This window comes from Acomys russatus, chromosome 3 (genome assembly GCF_903995435.1).
Source record: "Acomys russatus chromosome 3, mAcoRus1.1, whole genome shotgun sequence".
NCBI classification, from domain to species: Eukaryota; Metazoa; Chordata; class Mammalia; order Rodentia; family Muridae; genus Acomys; species Acomys russatus.
The window spans coordinates 55,093,785-55,113,298 of NC_067139.1; the positions used below are offsets into that span (position 1 = coordinate 55,093,785).

The window sequence follows — 19,514 nt, forward strand, 5'->3', positions numbered from 1 at the left end:
TGTATGTATGTATGTGTGTGTGTACACATTTGTATGTGTCAAACTGTTGAAACCTGTTGGAACCTATTTGTTTGCTTCATCCATTGTGTGTTTATATGAATATGATTCTTTCCACTTTCTCTTTTCTTTCTCACTGGCCTCTGGAGAGTTAAAAGAGTTCAGAGTCTCTTGATGGTCAGATGGTCACAGAGAGCACCAGATAATTAAGTTTAGTATACTTAGAGAAAAATCCTCTGGGTCATCTTTCACCAACTCTACATCTACCTTGCCAGTTTTTCTTTTGATCAGGTCAAAGCTGGTCTTTGACATCTCAAAAATGAAAATTTTGGCCCTAGTTTCTGTTCTGCACACTCAACTTCCTCTGTAACTCCTAGTGTGAGCATATAAAACAAGGACATTTTGTCTCATTAAACCATCCTTTCAACCATCTGTAGTCAAATGACGAAGTTCATGACTTTGTATCTCTGTTTTTTAATATGGCATATGGCATAAGATATGCTATTAGAGTCATCACAAATGATCCTTCTTCCAAGACACTCCAAACAAAATAAAAACTGGAAAGAGTCCTTTCTTTGACTCCTGTTGGCAACAACTCCCAGCACTCAGCTTATCACCTACCCTTCTCGATCTTCAAAATGACAAAGAAAGCAAACACTTTTGCAGGGTCTTTAGGAACCACTGTAAGATACTTACAACAAAAATTGAGGAGCCATATGAATTTTAAGGCTTCTCAGAGCTACAGCTCCTAAAGAAGGAGGCCTGGTAGAGGTGTGTAAAGATGATATGGGATGAGCTCCTAGGAATGGGCACCAGCAGACAGGGAGCTGCAAGTGAGGACCTTTGGCTAGTGGTCACCAGCACGAGGAGAGTCACAATGAACCTACCTAGGCCACATCAGAGGGCACGAAGGGAAACTTGTGACAAGGACTACACTCTTCACTTTGGTGTAACACAGTAGTCCAGGCAGGGTATTTACTATCTCTTTAGGGGAATGTTGGGGATGAGAGTTAGGTACTAGGAAAACATGAACTCCCAAAATTTTATAGTATCTTTTTATTGCTAACTTGACTAGAAACTCTTTAAATTCCAAGTAAACCATAAGAGTCTTTGAAACTACTAAGTTCTCTAAATCTTTACATTAGATGTCACTTACACAAAAGCCTCTAAAGAGGCATAATATAACATATATTATTAACATAGCATAAAAGGTACTATTGATACCATGACTTGACTTGTATCTTTCTCCAAATGACTATTTAATGGTAGATTATTCTCTCAATCCTACATCACTAACATGAATAGCATATGATGATTATTCCCAATAAAGAATTTTTTTTAAAGGAAAGAACATTTGAGAACAATGACCAGATACAGAATGTCAATGATGAAGATAAATGGGCTATTTTAAGTGTCACTCCTTTCTAATCAATCCTAAAAGTTAATAGTGGGGTCTGATAATTTACCCTCTTCTTTTAAGAGAAAATTCCTATATGGGTGTCATAGTGTACCCCTATAATCCCAGCACTCAGAAAGCTGAGGTACTGCATACTTGAGAACCTGTCTCAACTACCCCACACCAAAACAGAAAATTCCGTCAGGTTTTGTACCTCATTATATAGCTTACAAACCATAACCCCACATAATCAAGCACAATTTAAAGGTTCCTAGTAAATTTCAGTGAATAAAACATTTTAGGAATGTATAAAACTCTTACAAAGGAAAAAATAATAACCAGCATTTAATGATGATTATTTCTTGGCAACTCTTATAAAAATCTACCTGCTCCTAACCAAGCACAGAATGACTTCACACTCCATTCATTCATTCATTCATTCATTCTCTCCCTTTCCCCTCCCTCTCTCAGATTTATTTGTTTTATTATATGTATGGGTGTTTTTCCTTAGACGCTTAGTATTCTGTTCTTAAAACTCAAGCTGCAGGATAATGAAGAGATGGCTCAGCGGTTAAGAGTGTGCTCTGCTTGGACAGAATGCCAATGTTTAGTTCCCAGTACCCACAACAGGCAAAGTCCTGTAACTCCACCTCCAGGGAATCTGATAACCTTTCTGGCCTCCACAGCTACCTTCACTTATGTGCATATACCTCCACTTAATTAAAAAAAAAAAATCTAAAAATAACTTTAAAAAATTAAGTTGTAAAATCTATTTTATTGAGAGATAGACGGGCCTCTAAATTTGTCTGCTATACAGTTGAAGGTGGCCTTGAGTTCCTTACTCTCCTGCTCTCCCAAATGTTGCTATTACAGGCAAGTACCACCACATGCAGCTTCAAAATCTTTGGACAGATGTTGTTAAAATATTATTTCATTAACAAAGTTAGCAGTCAAATTTAGAGGGAAGAAGGGAGTGAGAGACAGAGAAAGAGTGTTGAGTATGTGTGTGTTCGTGTACACGAGTGTGTATGGTATATGGGTATATATGTGTTCATATATGTGTGATGCATAAATGCACACATGTGTACTTGTGAATACAGAGGCCAGAGTTGAGTTTCTTCCTCTATTGAAAAATACACATAATTAAAAGTAAATTAAAAAGCATTAATAATAGTTACGTACAATTAACAATAATAATTCTACCTAAAAATTAATCAGAATTTAGCTAATAAAAAGATATGAGAGATTTATACAGCACAAAAGAGCATATAAACTGCTACTTTTATGAGTGTTTATTACTTAATTTCCTCCTTTATTTTTTTATGTCCCCATAAAGCACCAATGTTCTGTTCACCATTGCTCAGTATCAGCTGTTCTGTCTGCCTGTTTAACAGTGCTTCCCTCCCAGTACCAGCCTGTTTACTTGCTTGTTTATTTGTTTTACAATGCTGGGAATCTTGCAAGGCCAGGGCCTTGTGCCAGAGTGGCAGATACCCTAATGATGGCCTAACACTCTCATGACTTTTTTACAGTAAAAAAAAAAATCGTATCTTATAATGATTTTTAATTTCTGTGAAGACTTCTAAATTGTGCAAACATTAACTTATTTTAATTACTATGGCAGGAAAGAACACATGCCTTCTCAACACCTAAGAGTCACCTAAAAGCAGTCAGTACAGATTAGTAAATAAAGTAAACTGTCATCAGACTGAAGGACACCTTGGCTGCCTGGGTCAACAGTCCACAGGGCCTTCCCTGGATTGTGGAATCCAGTCAAAACTGGTTCCATGAGCCATGTGACTTTCAGTGTCCATGGAAAAGAAAAGTAAGGATGTCCAGACAAAAGAACACTGAGAGAATCTGAGTGAACCACTCTTACCATGGTTACACAAATAGGCCAGGGCAGGGTCATGCAGGGCAAACCAATCCTCTTCCCTCATATCTCGAAATTCAGTCCCTGAATAGTCCCACTGGAACAACAGGCATATGTACAAAGCAACTTCTACCAGCTACCACCGTTGTTCCTCTCCCAGAGAGCTTCCTGACTGGTGTCAGCTCACCACTCCCCATATTCATCCGCTAGAGTAAAACTTCCTTTTGTAAAGTGAGGCAATGAAAAACAGTAAATGCTGGGAATCACAGGTTTATCAGTAAGTCTTCCCCAAAACACTTTATTTTAAAAATACTTCTATAAACAATTGATATATCTTACCCACTGTATGCTAAAACAGCAACTACCAAGAAACAAATGTACTTCCTTTTTAGGGATGAGACAAGTAAGAAAGTTTATCACAAAATTTCTCAGCTTACTGAGAGAGGGAGACTTAGTCTTCCCTGGGGATGAGGCCTTAATTGGCTGTCCAATGACTAAGTCCTCAGTCCTGAAATCATACACACAGAGGCTACACCACACAGGCTGTGCAGGCTGTGTGCATGTATTTAAACATATACACATAATAATAATAAGAGGCCATGAACTTGAGAGGGAATGGATTGAGCTGGAGGGAGAAATAAAAGATATAATTGAAAAAAAAATTTTTTAGCCCCAAATTTCTTAGAGTCTCAATAACTAGATAATTTTTGGGAGATGAGAAAGAGCAGAAAATTTTAAATTAAAGGACTTCTAGTACATGACAGCGTACAGGAAATGGCTCTTAAAGTACACAGAAGTTTCTACTACAAAAATGAGGAAAAACACAAACACAACTGCAGTTCAGGTTCAACCACTTGCTGCTTTGTCGTCACTGAATCAAGGTATTCTGCAATTACACGTGCATGCATATTTCTTAGCAAGATACTTTGTACAATTTTTTAAGTCATTGAACTAAAATGTAAAGCTTCACATATATATGAAACAGATTTTGTGCTAAAAGAGGAGCCAAATATCCTGGTTTTAAATGTTGTGAAAACACATTAAAGTACCTTTTAATAGAGACACCTTAGCAAGGGGTTCATTTAGGTCTTGCTCATCCATCTGGGCGTCTAGAAGGGGGGAAAAGAGAATTATAGTTTTTAAATCTATCAGCAAATTATTATCATAATAAATAAAATATCTCTTATACTTGGATAGTTGAAAATAGTTTAAACAAAATATCCAAGGTTTCATACAAGGATCTGACAAGTCAAAACACTGATTTTTCATTAAACACAAACTCTGAATTTCCATCCACATTAATTAATAAACCTAAATTGCCAGAGACTGTTCAGATTTGTAAATACTAGGTTAACACTTACCTGTAGTGTCGTCGCTGCTTTTTTCCTTGCTTGGACTCAGAGTATCTGATAAGTCAGATTCCTTTGCTTTTGCCTGGTTTTCTATTAGGAAAAACAGAAAAGTCAAAATGTTATTATAATTCAACACTTTCTATCAAGAAAACTGTGCATGCATAAATGCTCAAAATCTACGCCTAAACAAAATGGAGTTAGAAGAGATCAACTGAGATCACTGAGTCCCTTTCTTCTTCACCACCCGATCCAAAATGAAATGCTCGGAGCTCACAGCGAGTCATGGTGTGGACTCTGCCTGCTCTGCAGAGGGCTGGGGCTCTTATCCAAGTTGTCCACTTATCAACTGGGAACAAAAAGGCAGTGAGCTTTGTTACAGTAATCAGGGAAGCACAGCAAATGCAGTAAGATTTCCAGAGCAATGGGGGACATTCTCCAAAGATAACCAAAGGGAAAGGCACATTACACAGGACAGCTGGAAACTTACCTTAGTGCAGAGTCAGAAAAGTCACTCTAAAGCTCACAGTTATAAAAGTACCAGTTAAGATAAACAGCCCATTTCTAAAGAAAACTCAACAAACCTGAATTACAACAAGAAATGGGACCTGTTATAAAGATTCTGGTGGTGTTTTCAAGAGCTACTCTGCCACATCTGACCAAGTCATTCTATGCTATTGCTTTCAAAAATCCACTCAGAGGCCAACAGATTAAAAATGATGAGTGATTAAATCCCAATCAGTATCTATAATAGCATACCTATTTATATGGCATTCTTTGGGACAGGGTTTACAGAGAAGGTCATTCCTCCAACTAAAACCCTATAGCCTCACATCTAGGCTTCAGCTAAGCTTCAGATTGCAGAATTTACCCACAATCTCATCCCCATCTTGATTCGCACAGGAATTCAGTGTATAAAGTTCTTTATAGGGCTTCTTTATAGGGCTATCTGCCTAACAGCTCACTACAGACTGCAATTCTCTGTTTGAGTCTACATTTTCCTAACTCAACAACCATTTTCTCTATCTGGCCTATTTATGCTGCAAGGTATAGCTTTTACTTCACTTATTATGAGGAAACAACTATTTTCTAGTATGTTATGCTCTTTTATTGTATCTTTTCTGTTGTTGTTTTTCGTTTTCCCCTGTTACCATCTCCACTTTCTGGGGGTCTATAAATGCTATTTTTCTAATGAGATAGTCATATTCATTAAGTGATTACTGTCTTCATGATCATAAATAATCATGGCATATATCTGAATGTACCATTCTGACAATATGTATCAAAATTTAAAATATGCAAAACTATGGACTGAGTGACAGCTCAGCATTTGTTATTCTTTCAAGGCACCTAAGTTGGTTCCAGCATCCAGAGTAGCCCACAACTGGCCACAACGCTAGGTCCTCAGGATCCAACACCCCTTCTGCCTCTGTGGGCATCGAAACATGTACAGTGCACATACAAGGAACTAACGCTTATTGCTAGAGATGGGTACATGAGGCATATTAACTTCACTAAATCTACTCAAGAATGAAACAGAGACAAAAAACAAATGATAGAACATCTATTTATTTTTAAAACATCTATTGTTGGTCATGAAGCAGTATCTATCTACCTTTGTAGTATTAAAAGTCACTACTAGAGCTAAAGAGATGACTCAACAGTTAAGACTTCCAGATGACCTGAGTTCAGTTCCTGACTTGGGCAATTCACAATCACCTGTAACTCCAGGTCCAGAGGATTTAATATCCTCTTCTGGGTTCTGGGGGAATCCGCACTCACATGCAAAAACCAGCACAGAGACATACATATGATATACATATAATCTAATACCAACAAAAATCAATCTTTTAAAAGTATTAAAAGTATTATGTGTAGATATGTGTGTCTACATGGGCTATGGACATACAACTGCAAGTGCCTACAGAGGCCAGAGGTGTCTGATTCCCTGGAGATGGAATCACAGATGGTTGTGAACCACCTGACATGGGTACTGAGAACTGAATTCTGGTCCTTTGGAAGAACAGCAAGTACTTCTAACTGCGCCACTTCTCTGGACCCTTTTTAAAGTTTTTAAAACCTCACTTCTGATTGATTTTTCTCTGTTGTGCTTAATCATTAAGATACATATAAAATAAAATGGGAGAGCTAGTAACATAGTCACAGAACTATTCCTACACTGAGAAACACGCAAGGTGACTGCTTCACTGTATCTTAAGTAGGCACAACCACAGTAAAAGAAACACACCAACCATAAGGCACTTCTGTGTATACCACTGGACCAATTACTTGGAAGGAAGAGTTCACTTTTTGTATTTTTGTTTTAGACAAGGTCTCATTCCGTATCATGAGTTACCCTGGAGTTTGCTATGTGTCCCAGAATGGCCTCAGATTCATAGCAATCCTCCTGCCTCAGCCTCCTAAATGCTGGATCAAATTATCAAGTCTAGCTGAACATGAGAATTTTATACACAGGATATCGTTAAATTCCCACAAAGGGCTAACAAGATGGCTCAGCAGATAAAGTCACTTGCTTCCATGCCCAACCTCCTTAGTCAATTCCTAGAACCCACATGGTAGAAGGAGAGAACCAATTCACACAAGCTGTCATCCAGCCTACATAGGCATGCCATGCAAGGCAAGTGCACACCCCAACTCTCACAAATAAACAACAGACCAATACTTTTAAGGATACCACAGTGATCCTATGAATAAAATTTCACTTTATAAATGAGGGAAGTAAACTGAGGCATGGTGAGGCATGCTTATAATCCCACACTGGGGAGATGCTAATGTCAGAAGATCATGGATTTGAGTCCAGTCAAGGACACACAGTAAGATCCTGTCTCAAAAACAAAACCAGCCTAAGACACACACCAAAAACAGTGGGTAAACTGAGGTTTAAAGACTTAAATAAGTTGTCTGAGAACATACAGTTAGATGAATTTTCTTCCTGCGTTCCTTTCTACTTCTAAGCTACTATAGATATGTAATGACAGTAACTTGAGGTAGTTCTAAGTCAGAAAGCACCCACAAGGCATGATTATATATCATGTTAAATAAAGCCTTCAGAGGAAACAGTAAGACTGGTAAGAGCTGATAATTTAATTCCTAACAACTGTCATTTTCAATGGAAAAAAGAAAAAGCCCACCATAAAAATACTAATGCATTTTTAAAGACAAGTAATTTAGTCAAATTCCAAAGAAATATTTTATAGCTAGATTGAAAACATTAAAAATATAATTATTATGGCCACCCGGTTTGGCAGTGTACTAACAAATATTGAATAAAAAAATATAAAACATTTGTATTATTATTCTTAGAAAATGAATTAAACATATTTGTATGGAATTATATGCCATAATATATTTAACAAATGTCTAACTGAAATAAAGAGCCTTGAACATTTGTCCAGTTTGTTCCTTAAGATAAAAGCTGTTCCCACTTGTAATCTCAGCACTCAGGAGGCTGAGACAGGAGCTCAAGGCTAAACAACGCTACACAGTGAGAGCCTGTCTCAGGAAACAAAAGCCAAAGCAAGGAGAGACCCAGAAGTGGAAATGTTGAATCAAAACAGGGTCTTCAAAACGTTCCCTATGTGTTTTTTAAATAAGTAATGTTGCACACATCTTTTTTCAAAAATTCCCCTAATTTCAAGCAAATACATTCTATTCCAGAATACACTAAAGTTCGAAGGCAGCAAGGCACTTTCCTTAAAGAAACACCATCACCCTCTCCCTCTGCTTTGCTTCCAGTGTGAAATGCAGGTTACTCAATCAACAGATTAGAATAGGAACTTTGGTGGTGAAGTAAAGGCTATTTTAAAATCTGTTCTCATCTCACTTTAGTAAGATGAAATAAACTGCATATGTACTAAAAATAGTTCACTATTCTGAAACCTAATACCTATTTGCCAGAACAATATTAGCATTGCATAGTCTATGCATTCTTTCTCCTAATATGGCATCTACTGTGCACAAAAGTCAGAATGAAAACTATCCGGCATTTGAAATAACAGCTTGTTTTAAAACATTTTTTAAAAGCACGCTCACCCCGTTATTCTAATAATACAGAATGTTCTAAAATGAAATGCTACAAACTCTTAGCATTCGCTGTTTTAACTAACTAAGATTGTGAGGTTTTAAATTTTATGCTGGCAAAGTCTGATGACAAAAGTCCTATTCTAACTTTGAACACATCCCACCAGATTTATTTATCTCATTTTCCTATGCTTAAAAGCAGCAGTGCACTTTAAGACTTAATTTTCTTCCCTGAGTTTAAAAACTGTAATGACAATTTTTAAAAAGTAAAATATAAACCAAAAAACACACCCTACCTTGTTGAATTACTGGACTGCTAATTATAAAATATAACATGATTTGACAAAAGTCATTGCTTTTGTTTTAATCAAACTGAGATAACAAAATAAATACTGAATACCATAAGGGTGTTATAGATACAATAATCCTCAAAATAAAATTTTAAGTATTTTTCACTCATAAACAGCTTGCATTGTGTAGACTAAAATTTTGAATGAAAACTAAAAACAATGCAGAGCTGAGACAGAAAGATCAAAAGCAGACTTACCATAAACATTAACTTTAAAGCATATACAAATGTCTACATTAAAAGAATTGCTGTTTTCTTAAAATAGCCACTCAAATATTTTATACAATATCAAATATTTTATATAATATCCATACTGTTACTAGATTGATATTTTGTAAGCTGTAAGAAGTAAACTCATAGTTAAAATACAACAACAAACTTAAATTTTTAAACTAACTTTCATTATCCAAAATAATTGTAAAACTATAGAGGGGGAAATAGAAAACTAACCTTTTGAAAGCTTTGATTCTTCTACCACTTTGGTTAGATGCCCCTGGACAATCAGCTTCTCTGCCAAAGAAAATAAACGTTACTACCCAAGCTCAAGCAGAGCCGCATTCCCTGAGTGGAGCAGTGTAACACATTCCATGACCAAATTTAAAGACGATAGCATCACCCCTATGACCAAGCTTCAACAGAAAAGCTTGAACCTTGAAAAGAAACTAGAGAACTGAACTGACTAGAACATATTTTTTTAACTAATATAAGTTCCCTCCCCCCCTCAAGTCTAAGTTCTCACAGAAACAAAATTCCTGCTATTGTCACACACATCTCCATCCCTCCCTTCCCCAATTTTTGTTCGTTTTTTAAAGCTAGGGTCTCACAATGTCACCCAGGCTGACCTCTAATTTCAGACTTCCTGCCTCCAAGTGCTAGTACTTACTACACCTCACCACACTGGCCTTCCTTGGGCCTTTTAATTTTACTGCCTTAATCTCAACTGTACCCTGCATTGTGTTCCTGACCCTGTGCTCTAAATCTTTCTCTTGTATATTCTCTCTCTCTCTCTCTCTCTCTCTCTCTCTCTCTCTCTCTCTCTCTCTCTCTCTCTCTCTCCTTCTCTCTCTCTCTCTCTCTCTCTCTCTCTCTCTCTCTCCGCTCACTCCTCTCTCTCTCTCTCTCTCTCTCTCTCCTTCTCTCTCAAAGATTTATTTATTCATTATTCATACAGTATTCTGCCCACATGCATGTCTGTATGCCAAAAGAGAGCACTAGATCACATTATAGATGGTTATGCGCCACCATGTGGTTGCTGGGAATTGAACTTAGGACCTCTAGAAGAGCAGTCAGTGCTCTTAACCTCTGAGCCATCTCTCCAGCCCTTATTCTCTCTTTTTATTATTCTAACATAACTTCTGATAATTTCATGAAAAGGAATAGACAGAAGGTAAATGATTCGTCACCTTTTTCCTCAGAGAATGCTAGTTCTCTAATACTGAGAGTTATTTGATAGTTTAGCCCACAATTTACAAGAAGTGATTTCCCTTCAGAGTTTTGAAAGCACACTGCTCTACGGTCTCCTAGCTTTCACCTGGGTGAGGCCTATGACGATCTGAACCCTGTTACTCGCAGGTGGCAAGGATTTCTAGGATCTGCCTGTCCTTTCTGCGTATCTGAGGTTGACAAACCCTAATTCTGTGACCCTGAGAAAAGTCCACAGACTTATGCTGAGACCAAAGCATGTAAGAGAGGATGGGAGTTTCCTACTTCTTGCTCACACCCTCCCCACACTACAGAAACTCTAGAATCATCTTTTGATGTGGCAACATTGTGGTACAGACTATTAACCTTCTAATCCTAAGTAGTAATGTGGAACAAAATCCTCTCATCACAACAGACAAGCAGCATAAATGAGAAATAAGTACTTGACAAATTAAGGTAAGAATCCAGAGATTGTATCCGTGGTTAAGAGGAGCCGGATCCATTCCCATATCAACGTGGTGGCATGCCCATCTATAATTCCAGTCCTAGGGGCTCCGACACACTCTTTTGGCTCTGCACCAGGCATGTTTTGCACTAGCAACCCACTCACTCCTCTCAGCCTCATCAGCACTAGGATTACATACTCCACCACATCTGGATAATTCCATGCTTAAGCCATGTGTATTTGCTGTGAAAAATAACACACACACACACACACACACACACACACACACACACGAGAAGACTTTTTTAAGGTGCAGGTTTTTATAAGTGAACTTCTGAGACTACTGCCCAGTCAAAGAAACAGAGCCTTCCTACTTCCTCAAAAGTCTCCACATTCTCTCCCTCATAAAGGCAAGGACATTCTGACTTTTTAATATTCTTTCATATTTGTTTTCTTCCTCCCTTACTTGGTGCATATATGTGTGTGTTCATATGTGGGTATGGTACACATGTATGCACATGCATATGAAGGCCAAAGATTACACTGGGTGCCTTCCTCAGTTGCTCTCACATTATTTTTGAGAGATGATTTCTCATTGAACTGGGTCTCACCATTCAGCTAGGCCAAGTGACCACACATCTTCCTGTCTCTGCCTCCTCATTTCTGAGGTTTCAGGGATGTGCAGCCACACCCAGGTTTTTACACTGCTACTAGAGACCCTTCTGGCCTTTATGCTGGTGCAACAAGCACTTACCAACCAACCACCTCCTTGCAAACTCTCTCATTTCTTTAGTCACACCACCCAAATATATCTGACTAAATATAACTTTAATGCTTTTAAACTTCCTATAAATCAAATACTACAGTGTGTATTCTTACATGTTAAGTTTCTTTAATCCAATAGACCACAGTGCATTTATTCATTTATTTTGAAAGTCTTGTGTGTTGTTTCCACTTTTGAACTATTGTAAACACTGTTGCTATGAACATCTTTGAGTTTTCATCTTATATAACTCCTTGGGCACTTCTATAAGAAGGAGCCTATTTTAGGGAGCAAAACTGACAACATAAAATTTTAACTAACCATCTCCTAAGGTTTTAGTTTAGCCAGAAAGTATAGAATAACAAAATCTGCCACAACCTACTAGATGAAAACCAAGCTTATTTCTTGGTTCACAGGAATTACTACATGATACAAAATAGAAATAAAGAACAAAGTAACCCACTAAAAAGAAGACTAAAGGGAGACAGTCATGGTGGCGCATCCCTTTAATCCCAGCACTCAGGAGGCAGAGGCAGGAGGTTCTCTGTGAGTTTGAGACCAACTTGGCCTACAAAGTGAGTCCAAGGACAGCCAACCAGGACTAAACAGAGAAACTTTATTTCAAAAAAAAAAAAACAAAAAAAAACAAAAGGAGGAAGGAAGGAAGGAAGGAAGGAGAAGGGAGGGAGGGACGGAGGGAGGGAGGGAGGAAGACGACAATGACCACCACCACCTAAGGGAACTCAAGTGTGCAAAGATTCGGTTTTTAGTATTGACGACACATTTTCCTTAACTGATAAGGACAACTAACTAAAACACTAAGGTACAACTTAAGTATAAATGGGGATCCTAAGTAAACTAAAGCACAGAGGAGAACTAGGCTATCTACTTTGCAAAAACCAACCCGAAAAATATTTCTATGTCTCAAAACTGAGTTTCATCAAGAAATAAGGTTATAACAATGGGCCTGATCCTAAATTCTGTAAATTCCAAACATAACAGCAATTAAAATTTTGTAAATGGCGTGCATGCTAGTAATTAAAGAGTACAACTCTAGATTCTGAGAAAATATTACAGTAACATGAAAAAGCTGACTCATCTCGCTCACCATGCTTTATGCCTGAGATGAAGAAGGAAACCGGCTACTACAGGAAAAGCTTCTGTCGGCATTGCTCCACAATTCCAGATGTGTGTGTGTCTTCTCCCTCCCCGTTTATGTGTCAAGATCAGAGAGCACCAGGTAAATACAGCCTCAACTAAGTTTCAGAATAGTCTCATGGGGCAGGTACTACCACCTCATTCTGAGAATGAAGGAAATAGTGCTAAAGGAGCAAATTTTCTAGGGAAAATTTGTCAGTGAAAACTCACATCAAGATTCCTCTCATAGCATTATAAATGGAAATGAGTCCAAGTCACTTGAAGAGTTGGTTTTTAAAAAGCAAATACCAAAAAAATGTACTAAAATTAACATGAAGATATAATTAAATTAAGAAATTATAATTAGGAGCTGGAGAGATGGCTCAGCAGTTAAGAGCATTGGCTGCTCTTCCAGATGATCCTGGTTCAATTCCTAGCACCCACATGGCAGCTCACAACTGTAACTCAAATTCCTGTAGATTTGACTCCTTCACTCAGACATATATGTGTGCCAAACACCAAAGGTACATAAAAGTAAACTTTTTAATTTAAAAAAGAAATAATTATTATTCAGCTTCAAGCTAGCAACTAATATTGCCCAGAGACTGGCAATTTACTAGCAGGAACACAGCTTTAGAACTTCCCAGAAGAGGCTCCATGCTTGCATTTTAATAATTCAGACATCTATACTGGTGGCACAGCCATATCTAACGGGAACAGTAAAAGTCATAAAGCTAGCAGAGCTGCTTGACAAAGACCCAGCAAAGCTGAGTTGAGGGATACAACCACTGCCGTGTGGTCTCCCACATTTTGGTCTTGATCTCCACATGTTACATGCTTGGAAGGAGGGTGGCTTTCATTATTTGTACAACTTGGGAATATTGGATTGATGGAACTTTTCTTATAAATCATTTATGCCCTCTCCCCAGAATACTGCTTCTACGCTTCCTCAGGAAAGTCCTGACCAAAATATTCCTTTTACAGAGATATCCTTATCTGGCCCTACTTGAAGGTCTTCCTTACTCACTGGAGGTTGTGACTCAAATAAAGATGCCAGAGACATCCTTATGAGGCTCTGACTCAAAGATACTCTTAGCACATCTGCCCTTGCACTTACTCAGGAACAAGATAATCAGAACAAAGTAAACTTAAAAGGTCAATAAGAATCGATGGGCTAGAGAAGTTGACAGCAGATCAAATTAAAAGCCTCTTCCTACATCAGTTCAAAGAATGATGTAGGTGCAGGATAAAGGAATAAAGTATTAAGACCTCCCTTTTCTTAGAAAAAGTTAGCTCCTTTACAGCCACTGTGGTATCATATGACCAAGGAACAAAAGAATAGCAAGATTAGACAGAGAAACAAATTCTACAAATATACAAAACATAAGCATTATATATTATGCTAGAAATTGAATAGTAACTGCAGCAGCTTTGGCCTGAAGACTTTTCCTGGGCCTAATGACAATTAGTACTCTATTAAAAGTTGATAATACACCACATGGAACATGACAATCTGCCCAGGCTGGCTTGGAGATTTTCTTTGTCTAATGCCCTTGAAACTGTGAGAACCACCAGCCCGAGAATGGGCCAGCATGGTTTGGCACAATGTGCCCTTGAAACTAAAAGATTGTTAAGAGTTGGTTTGTGGAGTTGATGAGGGAAATTATTGTAAATTCTGTTCTGTCATGGTTTATCAATGATAAATAAAGTTATGACCAAGAGGAAGTTGAAACATGCATCTGCGGACAAAAAGACAGGATTTATGTTTTGAATTAACATGCATCTATCCCTGCCTATTATGTATAAAGTCAATCGGGCTGTAAAACTCCCCCTAATCCCCAAGCCTGACTCACCCCTCCCTCCCTTGCTGACTCCTTATCTTCTCTGCCAGCTAGTAATTATTTCTGGTGAAGTAAAATCAGTTAAAGCAATTCTTGCTATAGAAGACATTCTTGAAGCTGTTTTAAAACAAGAGGAAGCAGGAACAAGCAAAGGAGAGAAAGATTCAGAAGACATGGTGAAAACAGACCAATTTCAAAAACAGAAGGGTTTCTTCTACAAAGAAAGCACTGGAATGAATTTATAATTGTCCTCTTCCTGCCATTCAAGTGCTAAAAGAACTGCCAACAACCTTCAATGTCCTAAACCAGACAAACTAAGAGCAAAAAGATTATTAGCAACATCTAACCCTGAGAAAAAGCAGAGTTTTCCTGTAATGCGGATATAAACTATTTTGAGTTCAGAACCATAATTACCTGGGTTGTTTTGTTTTGTTCTGTTTTTTCTATCATAGATAAACTGACCAGGTTTAGAGAAATAAGAAAGTTTAAAACCAATGTTTAAAGGAAAAAAATCTGTTTCTGTAGAGTACATACCCAAATAACCCTGAGACTATTCTGAGGCTGACCTCATAGAGCGAGATACAGTAAACACCAAGTTACCCAGCAACACTAACTCGATGGATCCCCTCTAAATAAGGCTTGTTTCAGCGAGAGTGAGGAAGCCATAACAGGAAGAAAGTCCTGAAAGAAACCTACAAAAACAGTGACTACAATTTCAAAATGAGGAAGGGCAAGGGAAAAAAATATTTTACAAACAGTAAAAACAGAAAGACTCCTGGAGATAATGAAAAGGATAAACATGGATTAAGATTATAAAGAAGGAGATGACTCTAGGAAAATAGAAAACTTGTCTCTACAAAGCAGACCTGAGAAGAAAGCTTCTCTGGCATCCAGCAGCAAACTCTCCCTTGTGTGGACACAGCAGCCACAGACACCAAAGAGGCAGGCAGCTGTCCAGAGAACAGTCTCTCCCTGTGCTCCAGAAAAGGTCTTAGGTCTCTATGTCCTCAGAGTTTCACCCTTCATCTTTTCGCTCAGCTTTCAAGTAAGTTAGTGAGCGACAGAGCTCATGGATCCAAACAAAACAGATGCAGTTAGTTAGCTCACACAACATCTTTTAGTAAAGCGTAAGAGTTTCAATGTATCTATATAAGAGTTTCAATGTATCTATATAAGAGTTTCAATGTATCTATATAAGAGTTTCAATGTATCTATTAAATTTATAAAGAAAGCCTCCTTACTCAAGTAATAAACTTTACAGAGACCATGGAAGGAACCCAGTCCTTCCTAAACTCTGAATTCCTGAAGACAATTTTTTGCTGGTTTTTTTTTCTAACAAGTTTTAATGAAGTTTCCTTCTAATTCTAGCCTTTATATAATTTTATACAGAATATTTATAGATTGGGAATTGTGCAAAAGGCTATACTTAAACTGTTTAAAGCCCACTTTCTTTTCCTAGGATTAATAGTTTTTCCCTAAAAGAACTTTGTAAAAGTTACAGTCTGACTTTCCATACAAGGAAAACATTCAAATGTGTTCCAGCTTATTCATTTTCTACAGAATCAAGCTACTCTCTCTCATGGATTCATGCAGGTAACTTGAAATATCTCCCAATATACTAAGTATAGATGAAGAATCTAATGGAAGCAAACCATGAGCTTTTTATTTTTTTAGAGCACAGTGACTTGATCCTACATAAGCCCAGTAATTAATAAAGACAAGTATTTGACATGTGCTTCTTAAAAAACTGGAAACAAGAATTTGAAGTACTACTGCACACTGACTACATACTTTGTGGTCAATTTAAAATGTCTGGCCATTTAAAAAACAGTAAAAAGAAAAAAAAGAATATTGTATATAGCTGTCTTTTCATAAGTTTACCTGAGCAAGGTGTTTGCTGAGTTTCCTTGCTTGTGATAATACTCACTAAACAATGTCTACAAACGCAGCTTGCCTTAAAAAGACCTTTCTAACCACAACCAAAGCCAGAGGTAACCCTCATTCCAGCAATCTTGTATTTAAGGAGCCAAGTTAATTTGGAAATTTTGAGAAAACATCTGGAATCATCAAAAGCAAACTGTTGCCACCTGAAATTCAGAAACCAGATTCTTAACAATAAACCTCTATCAGCATTGAACCTTGCACTAAAACTTCAAAAGATCAGATGCATAGCCCTCATCTTTAGATGCAAACCCACTGGTTTGGTTTTGTTTCTTGAACCTTGCTCTGCCCTCTGTATACAAGAACAGGAGTGTCTATCTGGCTTTCCTTCTGTGTACCTCAGGTTAAGTAGTTTCTCATGCAGTCAGTCAGCACAAACACCTCTTTATTAGTTAACACTCTCACTGAGGGGATTTGCTGCAACTTCTGTAACTCTCTTCTCTTAATGCTTATTTAGCTTGCTTTACCACACAAGTATTTAAGCAGATTTTCATTTAAATTAAATATCAAACTACAATTATACTTTATATTTCTTTAAATTAAATGTATAGTATAAATTAGACATTTAAAAGGCCTTTTTGTTTCCTTTTTTTAAGATAGGCAAATGGTAATAAGGTATGTGACCTTTATTTGTTACTAGCAAAACAATGACTTTTGAAAAGCACAACTCTGCAAAACGTTATTTTGATGGTCCTATTCTAAGAGCTCAAAAATTAATATAAAAGTAGCATTATATATAACAACAGTATAAATATTTCTTCTAGAGTATGGTTCTAGCATTATGTCCTCTTGCTGGTTTCAGTAGGTATGAGTTATCTTGCCACAGAAATTACTGTGCCGATTCCCATAAATGAGATGCAGCAGTCAGAAGGTTTTAAAAAAAAAAAAAAAAAAAAAAAGTACTACTCATTCACAAGTATTAAGGGTTTGGGAAAATATCACATTTATTAAATTAACAGCCTTAAAATAGGTTTAAACTTTATTAAGGTATCTAAAACTGGGGCAGGGAAACCAGCAGCTCTTCTAAAACCATTTATGCAATTATGTCTTTTTCTAAACATCTCTGGAAGCTATAACTGTGAGCACTGAAACCGTATACTCTAATTCCAGGTGTGACCCCCTATGACCTCAAGTGGTCCCGGAGTTAAGAATGGGGCAAACATATGCATGAGATATGGATTTTAAAACATTTCATTTCAGAGGAAGAAGAAAGGAAAAATGCTTGAGCATATCTGCCCGATAGGACAAAGTATGCATCTAAACAAGACTCTACTGTATGTGGTGGCCTTTACTTGTCACTAACGACAGTAAGAAAATGTCAAACTTCCTGTTAAAGATTAAGCTGCTCTATGATTTACAAACAAAAAGGATTCACAACATTTTGTTTAGAACTCAGGAGGAGTCCAAATCACCAAGACTTGCCAACAGTAGGCAGCATCAGAGTGAAAGACAACTTATTGCTAAGCCTTTCCCTAAAATAAAAAGCCCCTACGGTGCTGTCGGCCATCTGCAGAGCTGAGTGCTCAAATAGACAACTTGCTTTTAATAGCTTCATTTATTCTAAGAAATGTACTTTAAAAATCTCAAAACTCAATCTGTGATAGAACTAGAACTTAATGAAGAAGCCATTATCAGTATTTCTTCATCAAGTACCCACATGGACAGTTTGGGTGTGAGCACAACAGATGGCTGAATCTCTTGCAGAGCCTGGGTCTGATTCCCGGCACCCACATGTGGCTCACAGCTCTCAGTAACTCTAAGTTTCAGAGGATGTGATGCCCCACTAAGGCCTCTGAAGACACGGCATACACATGGTACACAGACACCCACACACAAGCAAAACAAACAAATAATAAACAAAACACATATAAAAATAAATGAATACACGTTTTTGAAAAGAGAAAGTTTGGGTACTTCACATCCCAGGCAGTCTGTTTTATTTCCTGATGGATAACTGTTAAGTAGCAAGTTTGAAATTTCTGCATGTGTGTGTATGTGTAGGGGCCACTGAAATGAAAGGTTCTGCTCCATATGTGAAAGCAAATGCATCAAAAATATAATTCTCAAAAGTGAGAAACAAGCAGGTTTGCTGATGCCTGAAGATAGTTACTTGCACACTTCTACTACAACAAATACACTGAGATTCTCATTTTCCCTCCACCTTACTTTTAGGCCCTGACTTCATTGGAAATCAATGTGAGAAATACTCTGTACTCACTCTGGCATTCTATGAACTGATGGATAGAGGTGCAGTCCCCGCCACTCTTTGAAAACAAGCGCTCTAATGAAGAAAGAAACACCTTTAAGGATATAGTTTGTTGCTGTCTTAAAATAAACAACAGCCAAGGTAAAAAAAAATTTTTTTTAAATGTTTTAACAGAGGTAATTAAACTGGAGCATATTTTAAAACATTTTGGAATTAAGTACTAAAAGTTGTAATTTGTATAATCACTAGTTTACTCTGAATTGCTAGCTTTAAAGGTGCAGTTTTTATCCAAAGAGCTCAAAAAACAAATATAAACAAATACATTGCTTTAAAAAGCCTTTTCTACTTTTCATATGTACCTTTCTCCATAAGAGGTTTACAAATACTCTTAAGTGGTTTTTGTATTTTTATTACTGAATTAATTTCAAATATGTGTTCTAACAGTCTCTCTTCCAAGATGTTGATCTTAATTAAGATGCAAAAGGTAAAAACTTTAAAAATGCATAAAAAGGCATGGCAGCATATATCTCAAATCCTGACATTCAGAGGGTGAGGCAGGGAGACTGCCATGAGTGTGAGACCAACACGGGCTACATAATGAACGGGAAGAGAACGCGGACTATGATATAAGCTTGTTTTTAAAAAATGTTTTTTTAAAGTTGGTGACGGGATTACCATACAATAATTTCTTTAGGCTTTTAAGAAATTGATGATAAGATATTCTTATACATTCATTTCTACAAATAGTTTCCTA

General features: G+C 37.2%; 1 protein-coding gene across 25 annotated transcripts in view; it reads right to left on the reverse strand.

The window, feature by feature from the left end:
- Positions 1-19,514, reverse strand: part of Slmap (sarcolemma associated protein) — a 121,168-nt gene that overhangs the window by 18,290 nt on the left and 83,364 nt on the right. For 14 of the 25 annotated variants that reach the window (XM_051140504.1, XM_051140513.1, XM_051140410.1 and 11 more), the window contains 4 exons: positions 18,773-18,835; positions 9,456-9,515; positions 4,628-4,708; positions 4,316-4,375 (listed from right to left, as the gene is read on the reverse strand). In XM_051140504.1, coding sequence (XP_050996461.1) covers positions 4,316-4,375; positions 4,628-4,708; positions 9,456-9,515; positions 18,773-18,835 — 264 coding nt within the window. The remainder of the gene's footprint in view (positions 1-4,315; positions 4,376-4,627; positions 4,709-9,455; positions 9,516-18,772; positions 18,836-19,514) is intronic. The other 11 variants (XM_051140530.1, XM_051140538.1, XM_051140466.1 and 8 more) reach the window with 1 other exon arrangement.